Below are 20,385 nucleotides of genomic sequence, written 5' to 3'. Positions count from 1 at the left end.
TTTTCTTTTATATACCTTTAGCTTTCCACATCATGTGTGTCCAACTATTTACGAACTTCATATAAGTTATTTGCAAGCACTGTATGTGGAAGCAAGTTCTAAGAATACTAATTAATATTACAGTATGATAAAATTTAGATGCATTTAAAGAGAGAAATGCTGGTCCTCCAGGAGTATAGCCTAGTGTGCAATATAGCGTTCAAACATTAGAAATAAAGTTTGAATCACTGGACTTCAAAGAAGTCCCACTCAGTCATGCTAAGCACATACAGATACACACATAGCACACAAAACACACAGAGACACTATATATATATATATATATATATATATATATATATATATATATATGTGTGTGTGTGTGTGTGTGTGTGTATGTATGTAGACAGAGAGTATGACATAACATCAAGCTGCAATTTTCTTGGAAGTTGATGCATCAAAAAATATACCTTGACTTTTTTTTTTCAGTGAAGCAAGCCCTATGCATTCACACACATTTGTATGTACTAACTTCAAGATTGCACAGCTGCATAGCTTTCAACCTCTTAGCACAAAAAAATGGACAAAGCCACGAATGGGAGAATACAGCCCCAAAAATAAGGAAAGGACACACTTCAAATATCGATATTTTAAACTTATAAATTGGTTAGAATAAAAGGTTTTATGAAACCATATATTTTCTGAAGAATATGAAATCTGAAATTCAAATGTCTGTCATTATTTAGTGACTTTAATTCCTCACTGACTTGCCACATCAATCCAGGAAACCACAGATTTTTATGAGGAAAAAGTACATTGAATCCCCTCAGCCAATTCCGGCAGACTGTTCATGGAGCTAACGTCATTCCGCACACCTCTGCAAGTGATGACGTCAGTCCAAAAAGCCGAGGGGGAAAAAAAGGCCGGAAATTAAAGAGTGCCACTCGGGAATCGTGGCATACAATTATTTGGACCTCAAAACTGGTAAAAAAAAAGTGAAATTTAGGTATGGCACCAACTAGGGCTTGAATCCTTTTACTTTTCCAGATACTCTTCCACTGAAGTACCTTGCACAGACCATTGACTCTTTCCTTAGGTTTTTTTTAAAAGATCGTTTGGTAGCTGTCAGTTTTCACCATGGCATTAGGCTTCACATCACTGGCATTGACGAAAGTTTGTCCGAACCATAATAATAGTGGAGCAGAGGGGGAGGGGATTGCTGCTTTGAGTATACAGACTGTTGGGGGGTAGTCATTTGCTTGCAGTAGATGTGATTAATCTCTATGAGGAGCAAGGAGCTGTTTTGTAGCGTATGCAGCTACGCTACACAATACCTCACAATCTTTTTTTAAATGTCGTTGTGTACAGCATGCCAACAGATGTTCTATAACTTTTTTTGGTACTTGCGTATTTTTTTTCACGGTTGTGTTAATACTTATTTTATCAAGAAAAGGAGTGTGGAAATTAGCCCACGATGTAATTTAATGTCTGAATTAACAGCAAGTAAGTTTGTTTGAATTACAATCAGGAAGTTAAACAACCGTGAAAGTTACACTCCATGCACTGTTCGTGTGTGGTTGCATAACAGTCATATAAAAGAGTTTATATTTTAAGGTTTGCAGTGTATTGGGCTTTCCTTTTGTGATTGGCGTGTTTGGTAGCGTACACAGGTGGGAGGGGTAGGTTTATTAAAACCACTTGCTGTTTTCTTTTGGAATACAGAAGAGTAAATGGTGTTCGTTATCCTATAAATGTTGTATTGCAAGCTTCAAAAAGCATATTGGGCTTTCCTTTTGTGATTGGCGTGTGTGATAGCGTATATGAGCAGGAGGGGTAGGCTTATTAAAAATAGTTGCTATTCTGTTTTGGACCACGGAAGACTAAATGGTGTTGCTATTTTATATATTTTTCTATGCGTTGTCTACACATGCAGTGAGCAAGCTTCAGCAGATGTGGGGGTGAAAAGTATTAACATATTATGACAACCATGCACTGTCATTATTCACGGCATTCTCGGCAACACGTTAACTGAGAATGGAATGTTGCCGTGAATGCTGTCAGTGTGTGGTTGCAATAATACGTAAGTACCCTTTTTTTCTTTAGTTGTCTTTCATTCTGGTGGAGGACTTTTTTGATTTGGTCAGCAGTGGTAAAGGATTTTTTTGGTTGGGGTCCTCATCTTGGTTGATGAAGGGATATGCCAGTTGGAGGTATTGACCTGGGCCCTAGCTGACCCAGCTATACAACATATCAAAGATCCATTTCCTCCCTGGCATCCTTCCTTGGCACTGGAAAAGTTGATCATTCCTCCATTTGAACCAGCAGCTTCTGCTGAATTAGATTACTTATCCTGGAAAATACTTCTTTTTGTGACCATAACTTCAGCCTCAGGAACACCAGAACTCCAGTGTCTTTTGATGAAATCACCATACATTGAATCAAATCTAAACCAAGTTTAACTACCCTGTAGTTTCCTCCTGAGTTATTCCAATGGAAGCAAATGTCCCATTTAATGATGCACATAGTTAAGATACTTCTTCCTCCTCTTTCAGCTTTTCAGCTAGGGGTCGTCACAGCGGATCACCTTGTCCGCTCATGATTGGTAGTGGAGTTTTTACGGTGTCGAGTTGCCAGCCCGGCGCCCAACCTTCCACAGAAGGCACACACATGCACTTACTCACACCTAGGACCAATTTAGAGTGTCCAACAACCTACAGCATGTCTTTGGGATGTGGGAGTAAACCAGAGCACCCGGAGGAAACCCCCGCGACCACAGGGAGGACATGCAGACTCTGCATTGAAGGCATCCCAGCCGAGGATCGAACTGGAAAACCTCTTGCTGTGAGGCAGCAATGCTAACCGCTGCACCACCGTGGCCGCCCTTACATAGGTAAGATACTACATATGTAAAACAAAAATATATAAACAAGCTCACCCAAGTCTTCATTTCATTCCATAACAGAAAGCTAGGATTCAGAGTTACAAAATGACTTACATTGCCTAATGGATTTTTATTACAGTCTCCTCAACTAACTATAACAGAGTTATTTTAGTGCCTAAAGACCCACTCAGCCATAGCAGTTACTACCTTCTAAACACTTTTCCTACATTGCATTCTTGAATGATATTGTTACAACAGTTGCTTGGTCCACATTGAATACTTTCAAAATGTAGTATAGACTTGATGTTATATACAGGTTGAGGTCATTCTTCATGGCTGCAGTAAGATGTTGTCATGAGAGAGACTGCCCGGGAAGATTAACTTGAAACTCCATCTTGCTGTTACTGAGGAAAACGTTCTTTATAACAGATGGAGATGAGTAGGTTCTTCCTAATTAACATACTGACCCTCCTCCCTTATCCTATTTGATGACTTACACTGATCTGTTGTTGCTTTTGTGAGCATATTCAAACTCTGGAGAGGAAAATAACTGTTAATAAATTATAGGACATAGGAGGGACCAAAGTAGCCTGGGAAGTTGTTATATCCTGAACTGGGCTTCCTAAGGACTCATCACATCTGAAGTTTTTAACTCATTGAAACAATAAGTTTTTAAAAGTTGTGTTTCTATGTAAAAAAAAATCTGTCACAGGAGTTACACCCCCTATTTTATATAAAAAAATGCAAGTTACAAAAAAGTAGGGAAAGAGGGGAAGAACTTTTAAAAAACTCATCACTTTTTTATCAATCGACTTTATTGTACATATAATGAAAGTGCACACAAAAATTATATAATAGGAAACAGTGAAACAGTCAAATAAAAAAAACAGATGGTCTGACATTTCTGGTCAACTGTTTTTATACCAGATAAATAACTGACTTGTATCAGTTTACCTGGAATAGCAGCAAATTGAATAACTATTATCCCAAAAGGACACACACACCCAGATCCTCCCTACAGACACTAACAACTGGGGCAAAGCCACACTAAGGAACATGGTTGAATAAGATCTGCTACTTCATTCTTGGTAATTTACTTCCACCTGTAGTAGCACTCCATATTTCCATCTATTTCACCTCAGGTAAATGAGTAAGCTCTCCTAACATGGGGTTAATCTTAACTTGTCAGTTTAATGGGTTGTATGTTTGGTAACTTTGGATAATATAAGTCATTAGGTTTCCCCTTAACCGTCTTGGCACCTGTTTGCATTAGTCCTGCTGTTGACTAGCATGGCCTAGCTCATTCAGATCTGTTGTCGTAGTTAGTACATGACCTTTGTTTATCTGTGTTGGCAACAGTACTAACAGGTTATATACTAGTTTGTTTGCGTCTTTCGGCTTTTCCCGATTAGGGGTCAATGATTGGCAATAGATTTTTACATACTGGCTTGCCGGGCCTAACGCACAACCATCAACGAAGGAACGCCCATACACGCATGTCGCCACACAAGACGCTCTGAAAATCGAACGGGCAACGTCTAACTGTGAGGCGACAACGTTACCGCAGCACCACCACCGCAGTTGTAACAGGTTATATACTAGTAAAGCTGTTTAATAAATGGCACCACTAGTAGCATGGAATGCAGTTTTACTTTTGGTACATTATATAGAAATCCAGAACAGTAAATCATAACATCTGGTAAAGCAGACCATGTGTGATAATTCACTGTACTGAATCCCAGTGATCATTCTGGCATGCATTGTTTTTAAACAGGTGTAAAATAATAACCCAAAAGTGTACCCGAAGTAACTTGGACTGATCAGAATATATTAACTTGATAATCACAAATGAAGTATTCCATTGCAGGGGATGATGCTTAATTAATGAGGGCAAACTGTAGTATTTGAAAACATGTTAAACACAGAGCATACACATATCTGTGATTATGTAGATTTTAGGGCATTAAACTATGCCATGAAGCCTCCTTTTTTTTTTAGCCATGACCACAAATTAAAGTATAAAACTGGACATTTTTCTATTTACTTTTGTTAAGGTATTTAATTATAAGCACAAGAGTGACTTATAGATCTGCACCTTGAACTGTGCCGTACTTGTGCAGTGGTATGTCAGAGTTATATGTAGTCATTATTGCATAGTGCCATACATATAAGCCATGTGACATGCTTTAACAAACTATGTAACCGTATAACTACCAATGTATTACAGCCCAGAAAGCCATACCATGTATATCATATACGTTAGAAAGAGTACTGTGAATGAACAGGCATTCCTTCATAGATCAATTTGTAGTGTCTGTTAGATATTTATTATAGCAGTAACCCACGGCTGGGTGTGGGTAATGACAAAGCCAACCGTGGGTAAATCTAGCATTACGCACACCTAGCCATGGGGTATTGCTATTATACATTGACATTATTTAAGAAAAACATTACTTTTTATTAAATAATGTCTTTGGATAAGGGTGCTGAGCTGCTCTTCCGCATTTTTCCCCGGTGTCCTGGGGCTTCCTTGATGTACTGAGAATGTGTTTGAGACTTTCGTGCCCACACTTATGCAGTACATCATTGCTGTGTAAAAGAAGCAATGGAGAAAGGAAGAACTCATCTGCTTTTGCTTGCCTTTTTTTTTTTTTTTTTTTAATTTAAAAAAAAAAAAAAGAAACCTGGAGATTGAATATGGGATAGACAGGACAGAGAAATTTTAAGGATAATCAGGTACATTTTTCTAGTTTTGTATAATGTACCTGATTATCCTTATATTTGTCTTTGTCCCCTCTCTCTTGTTCATTTTAAGTCTCAAACAAACCCTTGACACCAGCAGGATAATCCTGATCAACATCGAGGTCATAAACCCTTTTGTCAATGGGGACTCTTTAGAAAGAATTGCACTGTTATCCCTGAGGTAACTTGATTCATTTATCAGTTGTCTGGGTCAGTTGTGCCAGATGTTCTAGTTTAAGAAGAGTTGGGTCCTTTCATTGCGGAGGATTTTTTATTCTCTGTGGGTTGCCCCAATCAAAAACATTTAATGTCAGGTCACTTGAAATATTATATAAAAACAGGCAAGCCTCTGAGTAGACAAGGGAACCAACTAAAGTAGATCAATAATAGTAAAAATATAAACAGAAGTGGTTCCACACGGCAGGAAATTATTGTAGAAGAAATTTATTGCAAATAGTAAGTGCTTTTGCGAATAACATTTGCTTCTTCAGACTGTTTAAAAGACAAAATAGCACACACCCTTATAAATGCTCATTCAACCACACACCCTTATAAATGCTCATTCAACCAATCATGCTGCAAATAAAGCCTAATTGCTTTGACTTACAAAATGCCAAATTTGTTAAAAGTAGCACTCTGCAAACATTTTAAATACATAAAAATATATGTATAAAAAGCATGAAAACAAAACTCTGTCTAAATAGCAGAGAATAAACAAATGGGCTTGTCAGTTGTTACATAACATGATGAGCTATACTAATTGCTCATAAATTCCAGTTAAATATAATAGCAGTACAATGATAAAACTAATACATACAACAAAATACACCTCTAAAACATGTCTCACTTAGGAATTTTGTTGTATGTATATTAGTTTTATCATTGCACTGCTTTTATATTTAACTGGAATTTATGAGCAATTAGTATAGCTCATCGGGTCTATGTTAGATCAGTGAACGCTTAAAAAAGCGAACGCTGATTGATCGAACTTATATAAGTGAAAGCTTACAATCTCAAACTGTCAAAACAGCGATTTTTTTTTTCATAGGGAAAAAAATTGCTGATCCAAAAGACATACACACAACACAAGCACACCAAACAAACAGCAATCCACACACACACACCTAAAATCTGACACCTAACCCTACACTAAACTATACACACATCACTAACTATCCACTTACCTTAACCCTAACCCTAAGATCCGTCACTATCGCACAGTCATCTCACCCGCTCCCTAACCCTAACTCACCTAACCCTCCCTAACCCTCACGTCCACACAATCGCACACATACCTAACCCGCGCCCTAACTCTAACTCATTTAAACCGCCCTAACACTCTCATCCACACAATCGCACACTTACCTGAACCCGACCCGTAACTTTCCACCACAGCACTGAAAATACCGAAGCAACAGAAACGGACAACCAAATTTCTTTTCCTAGGAAAAAAATCGGGTTTCTGTTGCTTTGATATTTTAAGCTTTCGCTTACATAAGTTCGATTAATCAGCATTCGCTTTTTTAAGTGTTCGCTGATCTAATATAGACCCTAGCTCATCATGTTATGTAACAACTGACAAGCCCATTTGTTTATTCTCTGCTATTTAGACATAGAATTTTGTTTCCATGCTTTTTATACATATATTTTTTATGTATTTAAAATGTTTGCAGAGTGCTGCTTTTAACTAATTTGGCATTTTGTAAGTCAAAACAATTAGGCTTTATTTGCAGCATAATTGGTTGAATGAGCATTTATAAAGGTGTGTGCTATTTATTCTTTAAACAGTCTGAAGAAGCGAATGTTATCCATGAAAGCGCTTACTTTTTGCAATATATTCCTTCTACAATAATTTCCTGCTGTGTGGAACCACTTCTGTTTTTATTTTTACACTTGAAATATTATCCATTGGTGGGTAATATTGGAGTTTAAAGCTCCACAGGGTCTTCTTGGCTTATGGATAAATGCCTGCTTTTGAACAGGCATATCAGTTTCACTGATTAGATGGAGGAGACTGAGGAACCTTCGTGTTGCCATTCATACAGGTCCCTAATTAAATGACAAATGATTATGCCACCTTCGCACAGTCAGAATACCTTGGCCGTTAAACAGATGTCACAGGGCAGGCAGTACCTCTTATTTTCTTTTGACAAGAGATGATGTTTTTGGTAAACAGGTAGGGTTCATATTTGCTGAGTTCCTTTTCGTTGTTTTAATCATTGTGAGCAGACTTCAGTGTTGAGTTTATGCTCAAAAGTATAGTGTTTTCTTGCTTATGGTTGGTTATTACAATTATTTCCATATCAGTAATTATCAGCAGAATCTCTGTTCTGATTAATGTGTGTGGTGAGAACATTTTTTTCTTGTTACTCATTCTAGTTTTTATACTTGTAAGTTAGCTCGATAAATTAGGAGGATTATGAATAGTTTTCATTTTGGAATGTTAATGGACAGTTATTGTATAATAGTTATTTTATCATTTCTGCTTAATGAGGGTGCATTATCTTCATACAGACTTTCTTGGTCTGTACGTGAATTGTTATTTTGAACTAAATTAGTCAATTAGCAGTTTAACCCCCCTTTGTGTGACGTGAGTGCCATCTTCAGAATAGTAAGTAGTTTGTATCCACTTCTTCCCAGTAAGGCACTAGAATTCTGTATCATAAACACAGTTACTTTAGCCATTTGTTAAATTACAAGATTTTTCTCATGGGATAGGGTGATTAACTTGGAGATGGCTGGCATTCATTGAAGGTTATGGGTATTTGAGGTCGCGGAAAGGATAGTAATATCAAACTGGTTAAGCATATACTGAATTAATATAAAAATAGACTCTGGAACAACTCAAACTTGACTTACTTCTCTACCCAGAGAAACATACAATCCCGAAAATATGAAACATTACTCAGCCATTGTAAAACAGTACAAAACTACAAACCGAAACGTGTATAATATGGCCTTCCATCCCTCTAATCCTCATTCCATATCTTCTGCGGTGGGCTTCACCCCCCACACACACACACACACACATACATTCCTGGAACTTGTATAACTTGTGTGAGGTTGTACCAATCCCTGGTAAATGAGTACTCTCAAAGCATATATTTTACCTTTCTCAAAACAGACATTTTCAAGTTTTGTACATGATAGTAGTTTAACATTTACTGCCAAATGTTTCTTTTTCAGTGTTACATGGTTAACACTTTCTGAATGAGTGCTTGAAGAAATAAAGCTGGCTAGAGTAACTGGCTGCAGTTATACAGAGAAGATTTTCCGACATTGTTTGCACTACTGTGCACAGTAACAGTTATTCTGGAAACATGGCAGTTATTTAGTTCTTCTTGATGCATTTTCAGTTTTCACTCCAGGAAGGGTGACCATTAGTTACAGTATAAGGGTTGATTCTTGAGATAGCATATTCTGGCTTCCTAACCAGGGAAATCACCTATTGCCAAGATGCCATTTTTCTGGTGAGATGCCTGGGGAGTAGTTGAAATAGATTCTTCTGTAGGGTGATAACAGAATGGAACAAAAGTAGACAGAACAGGTTGGATTAAGGGAATCAGTCTTTTGCCTGTAATGTAACATGCAGAACTTTTATGTTTTTTTGCAGGGCATGACTCGGTCTTTGAAGCTGCGGGCTAACACACAATCACACACACTGCATATGCCTCTGAGGTGTAGTTGTCATATTAAACATCGTTGAATTTGCATACTTAGAAGAGAGGAGTCGAGAACCATACCTCTAGTTAATACAGAAAAAGTTGACCCTCAAGGTGAATGCATTCCATGTCTTCTCTGTATGATGCTTTGATTGTAAAGGGGAACTGTGGAGGAAAAAAAAACTGTGCACTGTGTAAGTTTAATCCCAGTTTCTTTTCCAAGTTAGTACTGTACAAGCACATTACATGTATTTCTCCTGTTTCAAATAACTGATGGCTGTTGGCGAATGAAACATTTTCACATTGTTCATGTAATTCTTTCCTTTAGGAAGAGAAAGTATTGCAGCAAGAGTAGTCCACCTCGAATAAGGAGGTTACTGTTAGAGAAGAGAATAGACTGTCCAACAAATAAGAGAGAGTTATCCCACTGTACTGTACTTTTATTATACCAATCCTAGGTTCAGTGCTTTCTTTGATATGTAGCTGACCAGGTATATGCAGCAACTAGAGTGACCTCAGAGGTTCCTTACAAAAACAGTGCAAGGAGTAACAAACCTGCCTTACGCAGATTAGCTTAAACCCCTTTCCCTGTACTCTGTTTCCTATACCTTGCTGAGGGGTGATCTATGCTTGGCTTACAAGGCATTCACAAACACCGTAGTTATGAATCTCTTAGCTAAACTGCAAGTATTTCTGCTTCTTGAACTGTTTTAAACTGTTTAAAGTTGTTTTTGCACCTGCACTTTTAAAGTTTGCCCTGTTTGTTGCATTTACCTGTTGAGGCTACACACTCAAGTGTGCTAGCCTGTGTTACATATTTATTGCATTTTCCTGCTGTTTGTTGCAAAAAAGAAAAAGAAAAAAAAAACAAAAAAAATTATCCTTGTTTCCCATCCTTCCTGACCTAGAGTAGTCCAAATACAGGCTTTGCTGTATTCTGGACTTTTGGAAAGTTCCTGTGTTGCCCATTTCCTTTCTTGGGTAAAGGGAGGCTTCTTTGTTCACCAGTGGCAGTGGGGAGCTTAGAGCAAGCCTATCTATCCCTGGAGGAGTGTTCGCAGCACAAGAATCTGGTAGTCTATTGGCCGTTTTGGGCTAATTTCTAGCTCTTTCGAGTCCCCCTGTATAAAACCCGCTTTGGTGCGGTTTTTGCGCTTGTTACTACTCAGCCAGGCTCCTCGTGGTCCTAGCTAGCAGCAGAGAGGCTAAAAGAGTGACTGCTAACCTGATAAGTGTTTTTTTCCTGCTACTACCTGGGCGACTGTCCGATCTAGCTAAACTGCAAGTATTTCTGCATTCTTGAACTGTTTTAAACTGTTTAAAGTTGTTTTTGCACCTACACTTTTAAAGTTTGCCCTGTTTGTTGCATTTACCTGTTGAGGCTACACACTCAAGTGCACTAGCCTGTGTTACATATTTATTGCATTTTCCTGCTGTTTGTTGCAAAAAAAAAAAAAATAAATTATCCTTGTTTCCCGTCTATCCTGACCTAGAGTAGTCCAAATACAGGCTTTGCTGTATTCTGGACTTTTGGAAAGTTCCTGTGTTGCCATTTCCTTTCTTGGATAAAGGGAGGCTTCTTTGTTCACCAGTGGCAGTGGGGAGCTTAGAGCAAGCCTATCTATCCCTGGAGGAGTGTTCGCAGCACAAGAATCTGGTAGTCTATTGGCCGTTTTGGGCTAATTTCTAGCTCTTTCGAGTCCCCCTGTATAAAACCCGCTTTGGTGCGGTTTTTGCGCTTGTTACTACTCAGCCAGGCTCCTCGTGGTCCTAGCTAGCAGCAGAGAGGCTAAAAGAGTGACTGCTAACCTGATAAGTGTTTTTTTCCTGCTACTACCTGGGCGACTGTCCGATCTAGCTAAACTGCAAGTATTTCTGCATTCTTGAACTGTTTTAAACTGTTTAAAGTTGTTTTTGCACCTACACTTTTAAAGTTTGCCCTGTTTGTTGCATTTACCTGTTGAGGCTACACACTCAAGTGCACTAGCCTGTGTTACATATTTATTGCATTTTCCTGCTGTTTGTTGCAAAAAAGAAAAAAAAATAAATAAATTATCCTTGTTTCCCGTCTATCCTGACCTAGAGTAGTCCAAATACAGGCTTTGCTGTATTCTGGACTTTTGGAAAGTTCCTGTGTTGCCATTTCCTTTCTTGGATAAAGGGAGGCTTCTTTGTTCACCAGTGGCAGTGGGGAGCTTAGAGCAGCCTGTCTATCCCTGGAGGAGTGTTCCCAGCACAAGAATCTGGTAGTCTATTGGCCGTTTTGGGCCAATTTCTAGCTCTTTCAAGTCCCCCCTGTATAAAACCCGCTTTAGCGCGGCTTTGCGTGATTTTGCGCATAGCGCGGCATCGGGCAACACCGTTTAATTGGGTTTAAACCATTCTTGGCTCCACAAAGTCTGCTCTTCACTTTTTCCCTTAGAACTGATCTAGTTCTCATAATAAACACGCTATTCCTACTCTAAAGCCTGGCACTTGCTCACTAAAGCAATTCTATAAGTCAGCACTAAAAAATTAATAGCACGACACCCTCACAAACTCCTCTTGAGTACCTTGTTCCCCATTGGCCCTTTTTTCAATTATAAAGGAATTCCCAATACTATTCTAGCATGTCCAAAGGTCAGTTGTCAATCTCCTCTCCAGTCCAGCTGGTGAATCTGGGAATCTTGAGGCAATGTTACAACTGCCTCATGTACACAGACAACCCTCTCCTCCTCCCAACAAATTCCAACACATGTGAGAGATGCAACCATATAGCCAAACTGGAGGCTAAGCTCTCTCAACTCAGTACTGGCGTAACCAGTCAGGAGGAGAAGGAAACCACACTCACTACAATTCCAGTCTCACATAGACCTACCACGACAGCAAACCAAACGCATAAACACACAAAAACATACTCGGAGGCTCTAAATAAAAATCTGCCTAAGCAACAGAGACCTCCAAAGCAGACACCCAAGCAACCGCTACCCCAAAACAAAACACATGCAACACATAGCTCACAAAGCCAGTGTGCCGAACAGTCACAGGTCTTAAGGCTAAACAACACACCTGATGCACTTGTAATAGGTGACTCTATCGTCAGGCACACTGACGTCCCGCTCACCAGGCTGAACAAGGAGAAGGTCACGGTGAGCTGCCTGTCGGGCGCTAGGATCCGCCGCATAACAAGCACTCAGGTCACTCCAAGGCAAGTACAAATATGACTCAGTCATTGTCCATGCTGGTGTGAATGACCTGAGACGTACCTCCCTGGACTACATGAAGAGAGACATAGAGGAGCTCTCTGAGCATGTAGCCCAGGCCGGTATGACCCTGACCTTGAGTAGCATCTTACCCTCACCAAGAATGATGCCACAATATGAAGACAAGATGATCAATTTCAACAATTGGCTTAAGTATTGGTGTCATTCAAAGGGGATCCAATGCCTGTCAGCCTGGGATGACATGATCGACAAGCCACGATGCTTCGCTAGAGACGGCTTGCACCTGTCACCCCTGGGCTTTCGGATATTGGCAAAGGCTCTTGCCACCCCCATAGTGCCTTTTTTAGGCAAGGCTCAAAAGACAAACCCACCTCCATAGGTATCACAAGGGATAAGAAACTAAGAGTAATGCTACTCAATGCCAGAAGTCTAAACCTCAAGATGCACGCACTCGAAACTCTCAGCATGGAGAACATCGATATCTGTGCTGTAACAGAAACCTGGTTCAAGGCTCCCGAGAGCACCCCAGCACTACCAGGTTATACCTCATACCATGTTTTTCGGCCCCAAAACTTGGACCGAACCACAAAAGGAGGGGGAGTATCAATATTTGTCAAAGATACCCACACCTCCAGGTTGGTGGCACAGCACGAAGCATCAGAGTCTATCCATGTGCAACTAACAGTGGGTAAAACTGCCTTCCAGTTTATAGCCTGCTACAGACCACCCTCCCAAACCCAGGAACCCCACTCGGCCTTCCTAAGAACACTGGAAAATATGAAGGTCTCTCCAAACACCATTATATTGGGCGACTTCAACTACCCAAACATAGACTGGGAGCATTACTCTAGCTCCACCCTAGCCCAAAGGTTCCTAGAATTTATAAACTCAAATGCTATGGAACAACTTGTTACCACTCCCACAAGAGGGGGAAACATACTGGACCTGATCATCACCAACATGGGGACTCTATGCTCCAGACCAGAAGTGCATCCTTCACTGGTAAGATCAGACCATAAACTAATCTCACTAGATATTCACATCCCGACCCCAGCCTCTGCCCAGAAAACCACAGTGAAAAACTTCTCTAAAGCAAATTTCACACTCCTCAAAACCGAGGTGGAATCCTTCAAAGCCCCCGGGCCTGTGGAAAATATGGCCCAGACCGCAGAATCCTTTATAAACGCATTCTATGAACACCTTCAGGAATGCATTGATCATGCAATCCCAAACAAAACCAAGACCCAATCCTCCAAAGGCAGGCGTCCTGTCTGGTGGACCCCAGCCATAAACAAACTATACAATAGGAGGAAGCTACTACATGATAGAGCAAAATCCCAAAAAGTGAAGGCATCTCTGATCAGTATTAGCAAAAAACTACAGGCACTCATAAAATCGTATAAGGCCAGCTTTGAGAGAAAAATTGCACAGGACACTAAGGATAATCACAAGGCTTTCTTTAGTTATGTTAGGAACCTGGGTGGGAATTCCCAGATATGCTCAGAATTAGTCCAAAATGACAAAAAATACACCGAACCCACAGACATTGCCAACATCCTAGCTGACAGGTTCAGCGCAAACTTCTTCCCCACCAAAAGGGCAAATATCTATCCCAGCAGAGTGCTGCCCCCCTGACATCTCAGATGCTCAGGTAAGAGCCGCCCTCTCCAAAGCCAAAAACACAGCATCAATGGGACCAGACGGTGTCCGGGGCTGCGTCCTACATGAACTCCCAGAAGAACTAAACCCAAACATAAAACTACTGTTCAGTCTCAGCCTTACTACAGGATATGTACCCAAAGAGTGGCGTACAGCAATAGTGGTCCCTCTCCACAAAGGTGGTGCCTCAACAGATCCTGGCAACTATCGCCCCATAAGCCTGACTAGCTTGGTCTGCAAAGCTATGGAAAGGATCATCATGGACCTCATAAATAAAGACATTGGGGACCTACAGACACTGGATCCTACCCAGTTCGGCTTTGTTAAGGGCAGATCCTGCCTCTTAAACTTGGTCGATATCTTTGAAACAGTCACCAAGGCCATTGATGAGGGGAAGGTGGTCCACACAGCCTACCTGGACCTCGCAAAAGCCTTCGATACAATACCCCACTCGGGCATTATAGATAAGCTCACCAGCTTAAATATAAACCCCTATGTCACTAGATGGGTTGCAAACTGGCTCAAGGACAGAACCCACATGGTTAGAATTGCTGGAGCCATGTCAGACTCCAAACCAGTTACAAGTGGTGTCCCACAAGGCTCAGTCCTGGGACCTCTCTTGTTCGGTATATATTTCTTGGAGGTACAGGCCGACACTGAAGGACTGTGGCTGACCAAGTTCGCAGATGACTGCAAACTGGGCACCATAGTCGACTCTCCAGCCGACACAAGCATCCTGCAAAAGGGCCTCATAGAAACAGACAACTGGTGCCAGAGCCATGGCCTCAAGCTAAACGCCAAAAAGTGTATAGTCATCCCCTTCGGCAAAAACAAAGTGCCCACAAATTACCACATAAATGGTAATCCATTAAGTACGGAAGAAGTAATTGGGGACCCAAGTTGATAGCAATCTCTCATTCGACAACCACGTGGCCAAAGTGGTTAGAAAAACATTTTATGTAGCCCATCTAATCATGAAGGGATTCACATCTAGATCAGGGGAGGTCATCGTGCCTCTTTACTTATCCCTCATCAGGCCTATAATTGAGTACAATGCCCCTTTTGGGATGTACCTTACCAGACACCTGCAGCAACTGGAAAGACCCCAAAAGTACCTCACCAAGAGGATCAAAGGGCTCAAACAGATGCCATATGCTGCCCGGTTAAAGAAACTCCAGCTCTACTCAGTGGCATACCACCTGCTCAGAGGCGATCTTTGCCTGACGTATAAAGCCATGTCCAACCCAGAATTAATGGACATGCTGCACCTCACAAAATCCAAATCCCATCGAGCTACGTGCTCGAGATACTTGAACCTCAGCACTGAAATAAATAGGACATGCTGGAGGGACAGATTCATAACCCAGAGACTCCCTTCACTCTGGAATAAAATCCCAGTCTAGGTTAGGCAGAGTCCCTCATTGACTCTCTTCAAGAGGAATCTTGATGAGTGGATGAGAGATGGTAGGTTTATCCCGGGTATCACTTCTGTGTCACTGTTAGACAGAGGCACAGTATACTAACCTCGAAAAAGGGCACAGCAAAATTAATTTAAAATGGGTGGCGAAAGCCAAACACACTCTGGCTAGGCTTATAAATGCCCTAGGGCAGATAGCCTAGTATGAACCTATGAACCTGTTCATGGTCAACAGCTTAAGTGATGTCTGAGCTTCAGAGAGGAAGTCAAATATGCTGGTTTTCCATGCACCACCCAGGAAAACAGTAGGCACAAAGCTTGATGATAGAATCTGGAAGCATCAAGTTTCACAGGGGTAGAAATACCTAATATCAGAGCCTAGAATAAATCAAAATGTTACTTCAATCTTATACTTGGCATTTGTATGCTAAGTGATTCTTATCTTTCATCATATTATATGTATCTAGAGTACATGATTCTGAGAATTACTTAGCTGAATCAAAACTGCATAGCTTCTCTTTGAATTCTCTATATTTGAGTATAGTGCACTGTAATGAAGAAGGAAAATGTAATAACCAGATATAAGAGAGAGGAATTAATAAAAAAATGGAGTATATAAAATTAATCTGATTCAGGAAAAGTTAGCAAAATAACTAATCAAGTGTATGGGCCAGCTTTGGAGAAACTGATATATAGATGACCATTTTGGAGAGTTTGCTGTGGATAAGCTGAAACTCTTCTATGTTTAAGAATTTCTGTGTTGGTGTGTGATATGTAGTGGTACTATAAAACGTTGCCTTTAATGGGAGAAAGGTTTGCTGGAGATTTTATACAGTCTGTGTAAACTCGATAGGCAGAGACAAATTAGACTAGACTAACTTGGTGGTCTCTCACTGACACTGGATTCTGTTTGAATGGTTCTATTGGCCCATAGGAACAATACAAGTACCTTTTTTCCGGGAGAAATCCCATACCATAGATGTTGTCTTGTTCTCCCCTTGAGTGTTTGCAACACTTATAATTTGATCCTGAATGCAGATGTGGTGTTTGATAAAGTTGAGGCCTCCGCACCCATGAAGTTTCAGTGTTAATGCCCCCCCCCTCAAAAAAAAAAAGATTTTTAATACAATTCTACCTGTGTGGGTGTTTTACCATTTATTTCCCTAATAACACATAATTTGTGGGGTGACATATGTAGTAACATCAAGGGGGAAAATCCCTCCCTCCATTCGTACTATCAACTAATCCATGAGAACAGTTCTATTTCTACTCACCCCGCACAATCTAGTTATGGAGGACAACCCCATCCCATTTATTTATTGATTTATATTTGGTATACAGGGGGCCCCTCTACATCAGTGCATGCATCTGTTTTGATAACCCCATACATTTGTAGTTAATAATTGGTAGCATGGAATTTTGCTTTGTATGCGATTATCATTTTAATCACTGTTTCTTTATTAGGTGTAAAATAAGCCCAAAACAGTGGTATGCTGTGCATTCCTGCAGATTTTTAGCTTGGAAATTTTGTTTGGAAGATACTTTTCCCTTTGCTTATAGAATGTTGTTAAGGAATCAGAGATGTATTACTTTGTTCTTCCATTTGTGACATTTTTTTTTGTTACTGTCATGTAATAGGTTAACAGACAGAGAAGTGATGCAGGTTGGAGAGAACACTTGCATCATCACTGCTAGTGGAGATGGAGTGAATGAAACAGAAAATGACCTTCCTCATAAAAGGTAGGGTGATCCAGCTTGTTAGCACTGTTTGTGAAATATGTCATGTAATATGTGCTTAGATTAAACACTTGCCTTATTAAAAATGAGTATTCACTCTATTAACCAGTGGTGGTGGGAGCTGATTCGTCCAGTTTTAGTAGTGATACCTTCTGTTGATCATGGATTTTCTAGGATGATGTTAAGAATGAGCTTAATTCACCAGATGGCTGTGTCCAGCCTGTTCATTAAATACCTGGGTTCAATACTGAGCCTGGATCACCTAGAGGGCTAACAGATGGAGGCAAATTAAACATCATAAGACAAGCTTCGGGGTTTAGTCAGTTGTCTGGCACAGTAGAGTTCTCCAGAGGTGATCACTTTGCATAGGTCACTGTACTTGGGACATCTGGAGAACATGAGTGACCTCTATGGTTGTTGATATCTTTAGCTTTCCTGAGAATAGAATGGAAAACTGGAGACAGATATCCCTTAGGACTAATATCTGATGAATTAGCACTTTCTTCCTGCACATCACTAGCCCAGGCTGTAAGTTATCTATGATGTGCATTTATTGGATGGGATAGTGGGATCCTTAATGAGCAGGGTTTACAGTTTGACATGCTTTGAGGTATGCATGGGGGGAGCTAGGGTAGACTTATGTGATCATGGTTAGGGAGGGCTAGTAGTACAAGTTAAATGGTATTACTGTCATGGTGCACTGAGAATTTGCTGAAAATGGGTATCCATCTAATGACTGAATATTTGGAAATGAAATTAATTCTGTCTTTTGATGTCTGCCAAGGCTGCCAGTACTAGCACATGTCTTGACTGTAGCACAGCCATCTGCTTCGGTTATTAGTTGGACAGTGCTACATCTACGTCTAGATACGTGTTTACATTGTTAACTAACCCTAATGCCCCACCCTATATTGAAATTATTTGCTGTGTCTGCATTCTCATTAGTCTCAGTTGCCTGCACATCCTAATGTCCTTTTTGATACAAGATGATGCAGTCTCTAGGTTTGATTGTTTTAATCAGCTGTCATGCTGTTCTCCCTTTCTGTTTATTACACTCTTTGATATGTATTTCTTACTTGCATTTTCTCAGATGTTGGGATTGGATCTCCATTTTTGTCATTCTTTATATATCTCAAGGTGTTGTGTAGTGCTTTTAATTCTGTACTTCAGAAGCCGGATTCTTTTTCTATGAATCCTCTTGCTCTTAGTTGACTGTTTTGAAACTTTTGTTTCTTGAGTGGTTAGTTATTGTAGTCATTCTCTTTTCTTCGCTGTCATTTTGGATTATGCAGTGTTTTTTATTTTGTTCTTTTAATTTCTTATTTTTGCAAGCAGATTTTCACAACCGTGCAATGCTACATATTTTATTTGCAAATTACATTGTTTTGTATTGAAAATCCAGAAAAAGACATTTTGGTATAGTTTTGAGACACTTTTTATTTTATTTTATTTTTTTTGAGATATAAAATTAGAGGATAAAACAAAGGCTGTAGCAGTAAACTATCTACCCACACATGAATTGGTTCAGCAATATCCATATTTATGAGGACATGATAGGATGAAGTATGGATTAAACAAAATGTTCTTATGGCAGCTTAGGATATGTGGGAAGAAACTAAACAAAATATTATACAAAAACTGAAAAAATGGGAGCTCTTGATTATGGATGTGGATGATAAGATAGAAGCAGTGAAAATGTTTTTAGTCCTTTAGTTTTATGTACATGTTGGACATATTTTTATCAACCAGAAGCGATAATAAAGAGTTGAAGGAATTTATCTGAGACTGGAAGAGGGCAACATAGAAATAGTGGACTGCTAATATGTGGGTAGAGGCACCATGAAGGAGCTGGTTGAGAAGTGTTATGGTCACATGGAGACCCATGGAGTACATATCCCTCTGGACACCAGGATATGTGTGACTTTGAAAATGTTGTCTACAGGAACTTTTCAGCAATCAACAGGGGGCTTGGTGAGGGTATCCCAGGTATCTACTTCTGGGATATTCCACCGGTTCCTTGATGCCTTGCTACAGCATGCGGGGGAGAATTTGTGGTTTCTATATACCACAGCAGAGAGAAACCACACCATGTGGGTATTTTATAACATAGTCCAATTCCCTTAGGTACTTGGAACCATTGACTGCACTTATATTGCAATAGTGGCCCCTACTAGGGAGAAGGGACAGTGTTGTAGCAAGTGTAAAGGGTTCTTCTCCATCAACTGCCAGATGCACATGGTGCCAGCAGGCCACCCAGGTATTGCTCACAACTCTCACATCTGACAAATGTGTGACTCATACCAGCTGTTTTGCTGGCTATTTTTACACAAAACCATCTTCTTGGTGATGCTGGATATGCTCTGGAAGTATGGCTAATGGCACATACCCTGTCACAGAACTGAGACATTGTCAAGTGTGTGTTTGGCCTTCTTAAGGGTCTGGTTCCCCTGTCTTATTGTCTGTGGAGGTGCACTGCAGCTGTATGACCATGAAACATGCTGGAAAATCTTTGCACTGTATAGAGGCAACATTTTAATGTGTTTTTTTTTGTACAGAATGGTGCACCCAGGTTGTACTATACCATGCACAGGCTGACCACACTTTGCATCAGACACAGGCTGTTCAGTAACACAGTACTGGGGGCAGGCCACAAATGCCATCATATGCACAAGTGGAGAGAGGGCCACAGTAAGACATATAATCCATGGGCAGTGTGTGCGTATGTGTCTCTCTGGGGTGTGCAGGACATGGTTGAATAAATGCATGAAGCTTGGGATACTGGCCTGGGAAGGGGCAGTATCTTCATTGTTGTGACGGGGTGATGGTGATGGGTGAAGCAGTTGTGTGTGTGTGTGTGTGTGTCTGCATGAATGCGTGCATGTGCACCTACATGCATAGATGTGAGACAATGCATCACAATGCCAGGGTCTGGTGGACAGTTGCAGGACAACCACAGGAGATGTATGCACTGATTATGCACATCCTAGTCAACAGGCATACCCTTTACTGGAAAGGTCACAGGCATGATCTTTGGAATGCACTGCTGCAGAAGTATTAGTGCAAACAGCAGATAATGCAATGGGTGGTCTCTGCACAAACAGCCCA

General features: G+C 40.3%; 1 protein-coding gene across 4 annotated transcripts in view; it reads left to right on the top strand.

Moving 5' to 3' along the window:
* The first annotated feature begins 867 nt into the window (after window positions 1-867).
* The window catches only part of SCLY (selenocysteine lyase), a 999,372-nt gene continuing 979,854 nt past the window's right edge, over window positions 868-20,385 (top strand). For 2 of the 4 annotated variants that reach the window (XM_044070098.1, XM_044070095.1), the window contains exons 1-2: window positions 868-985; window positions 17,182-17,283. In XM_044070098.1, the coding sequence (XP_043926033.1) occupies window positions 17,201-17,283 (83 nt within the window). In that variant the 5' untranslated portion in view covers window positions 868-985; window positions 17,182-17,200. Of the gene's footprint in view, window positions 986-1,282; window positions 1,483-17,181; window positions 17,284-20,385 lie in introns of those variants that run through there. The other 2 variants (XM_044070096.1, XM_044070097.1) reach the window with 2 other exon arrangements.

The sequence above is a fragment of the Protopterus annectens genome, chromosome 4.part1 (assembly GCF_019279795.1).
Source record: "Protopterus annectens isolate FY-2018-M chromosome 4.part1, PAN1.0, whole genome shotgun sequence".
Classification (NCBI taxonomy): domain Eukaryota; kingdom Metazoa; phylum Chordata; order Ceratodontiformes; family Protopteridae; genus Protopterus; species Protopterus annectens.
The sequence above is the reverse complement of the archived record's forward strand: the minus strand, read 5'-3'. Positions and strand labels throughout refer to the sequence as shown.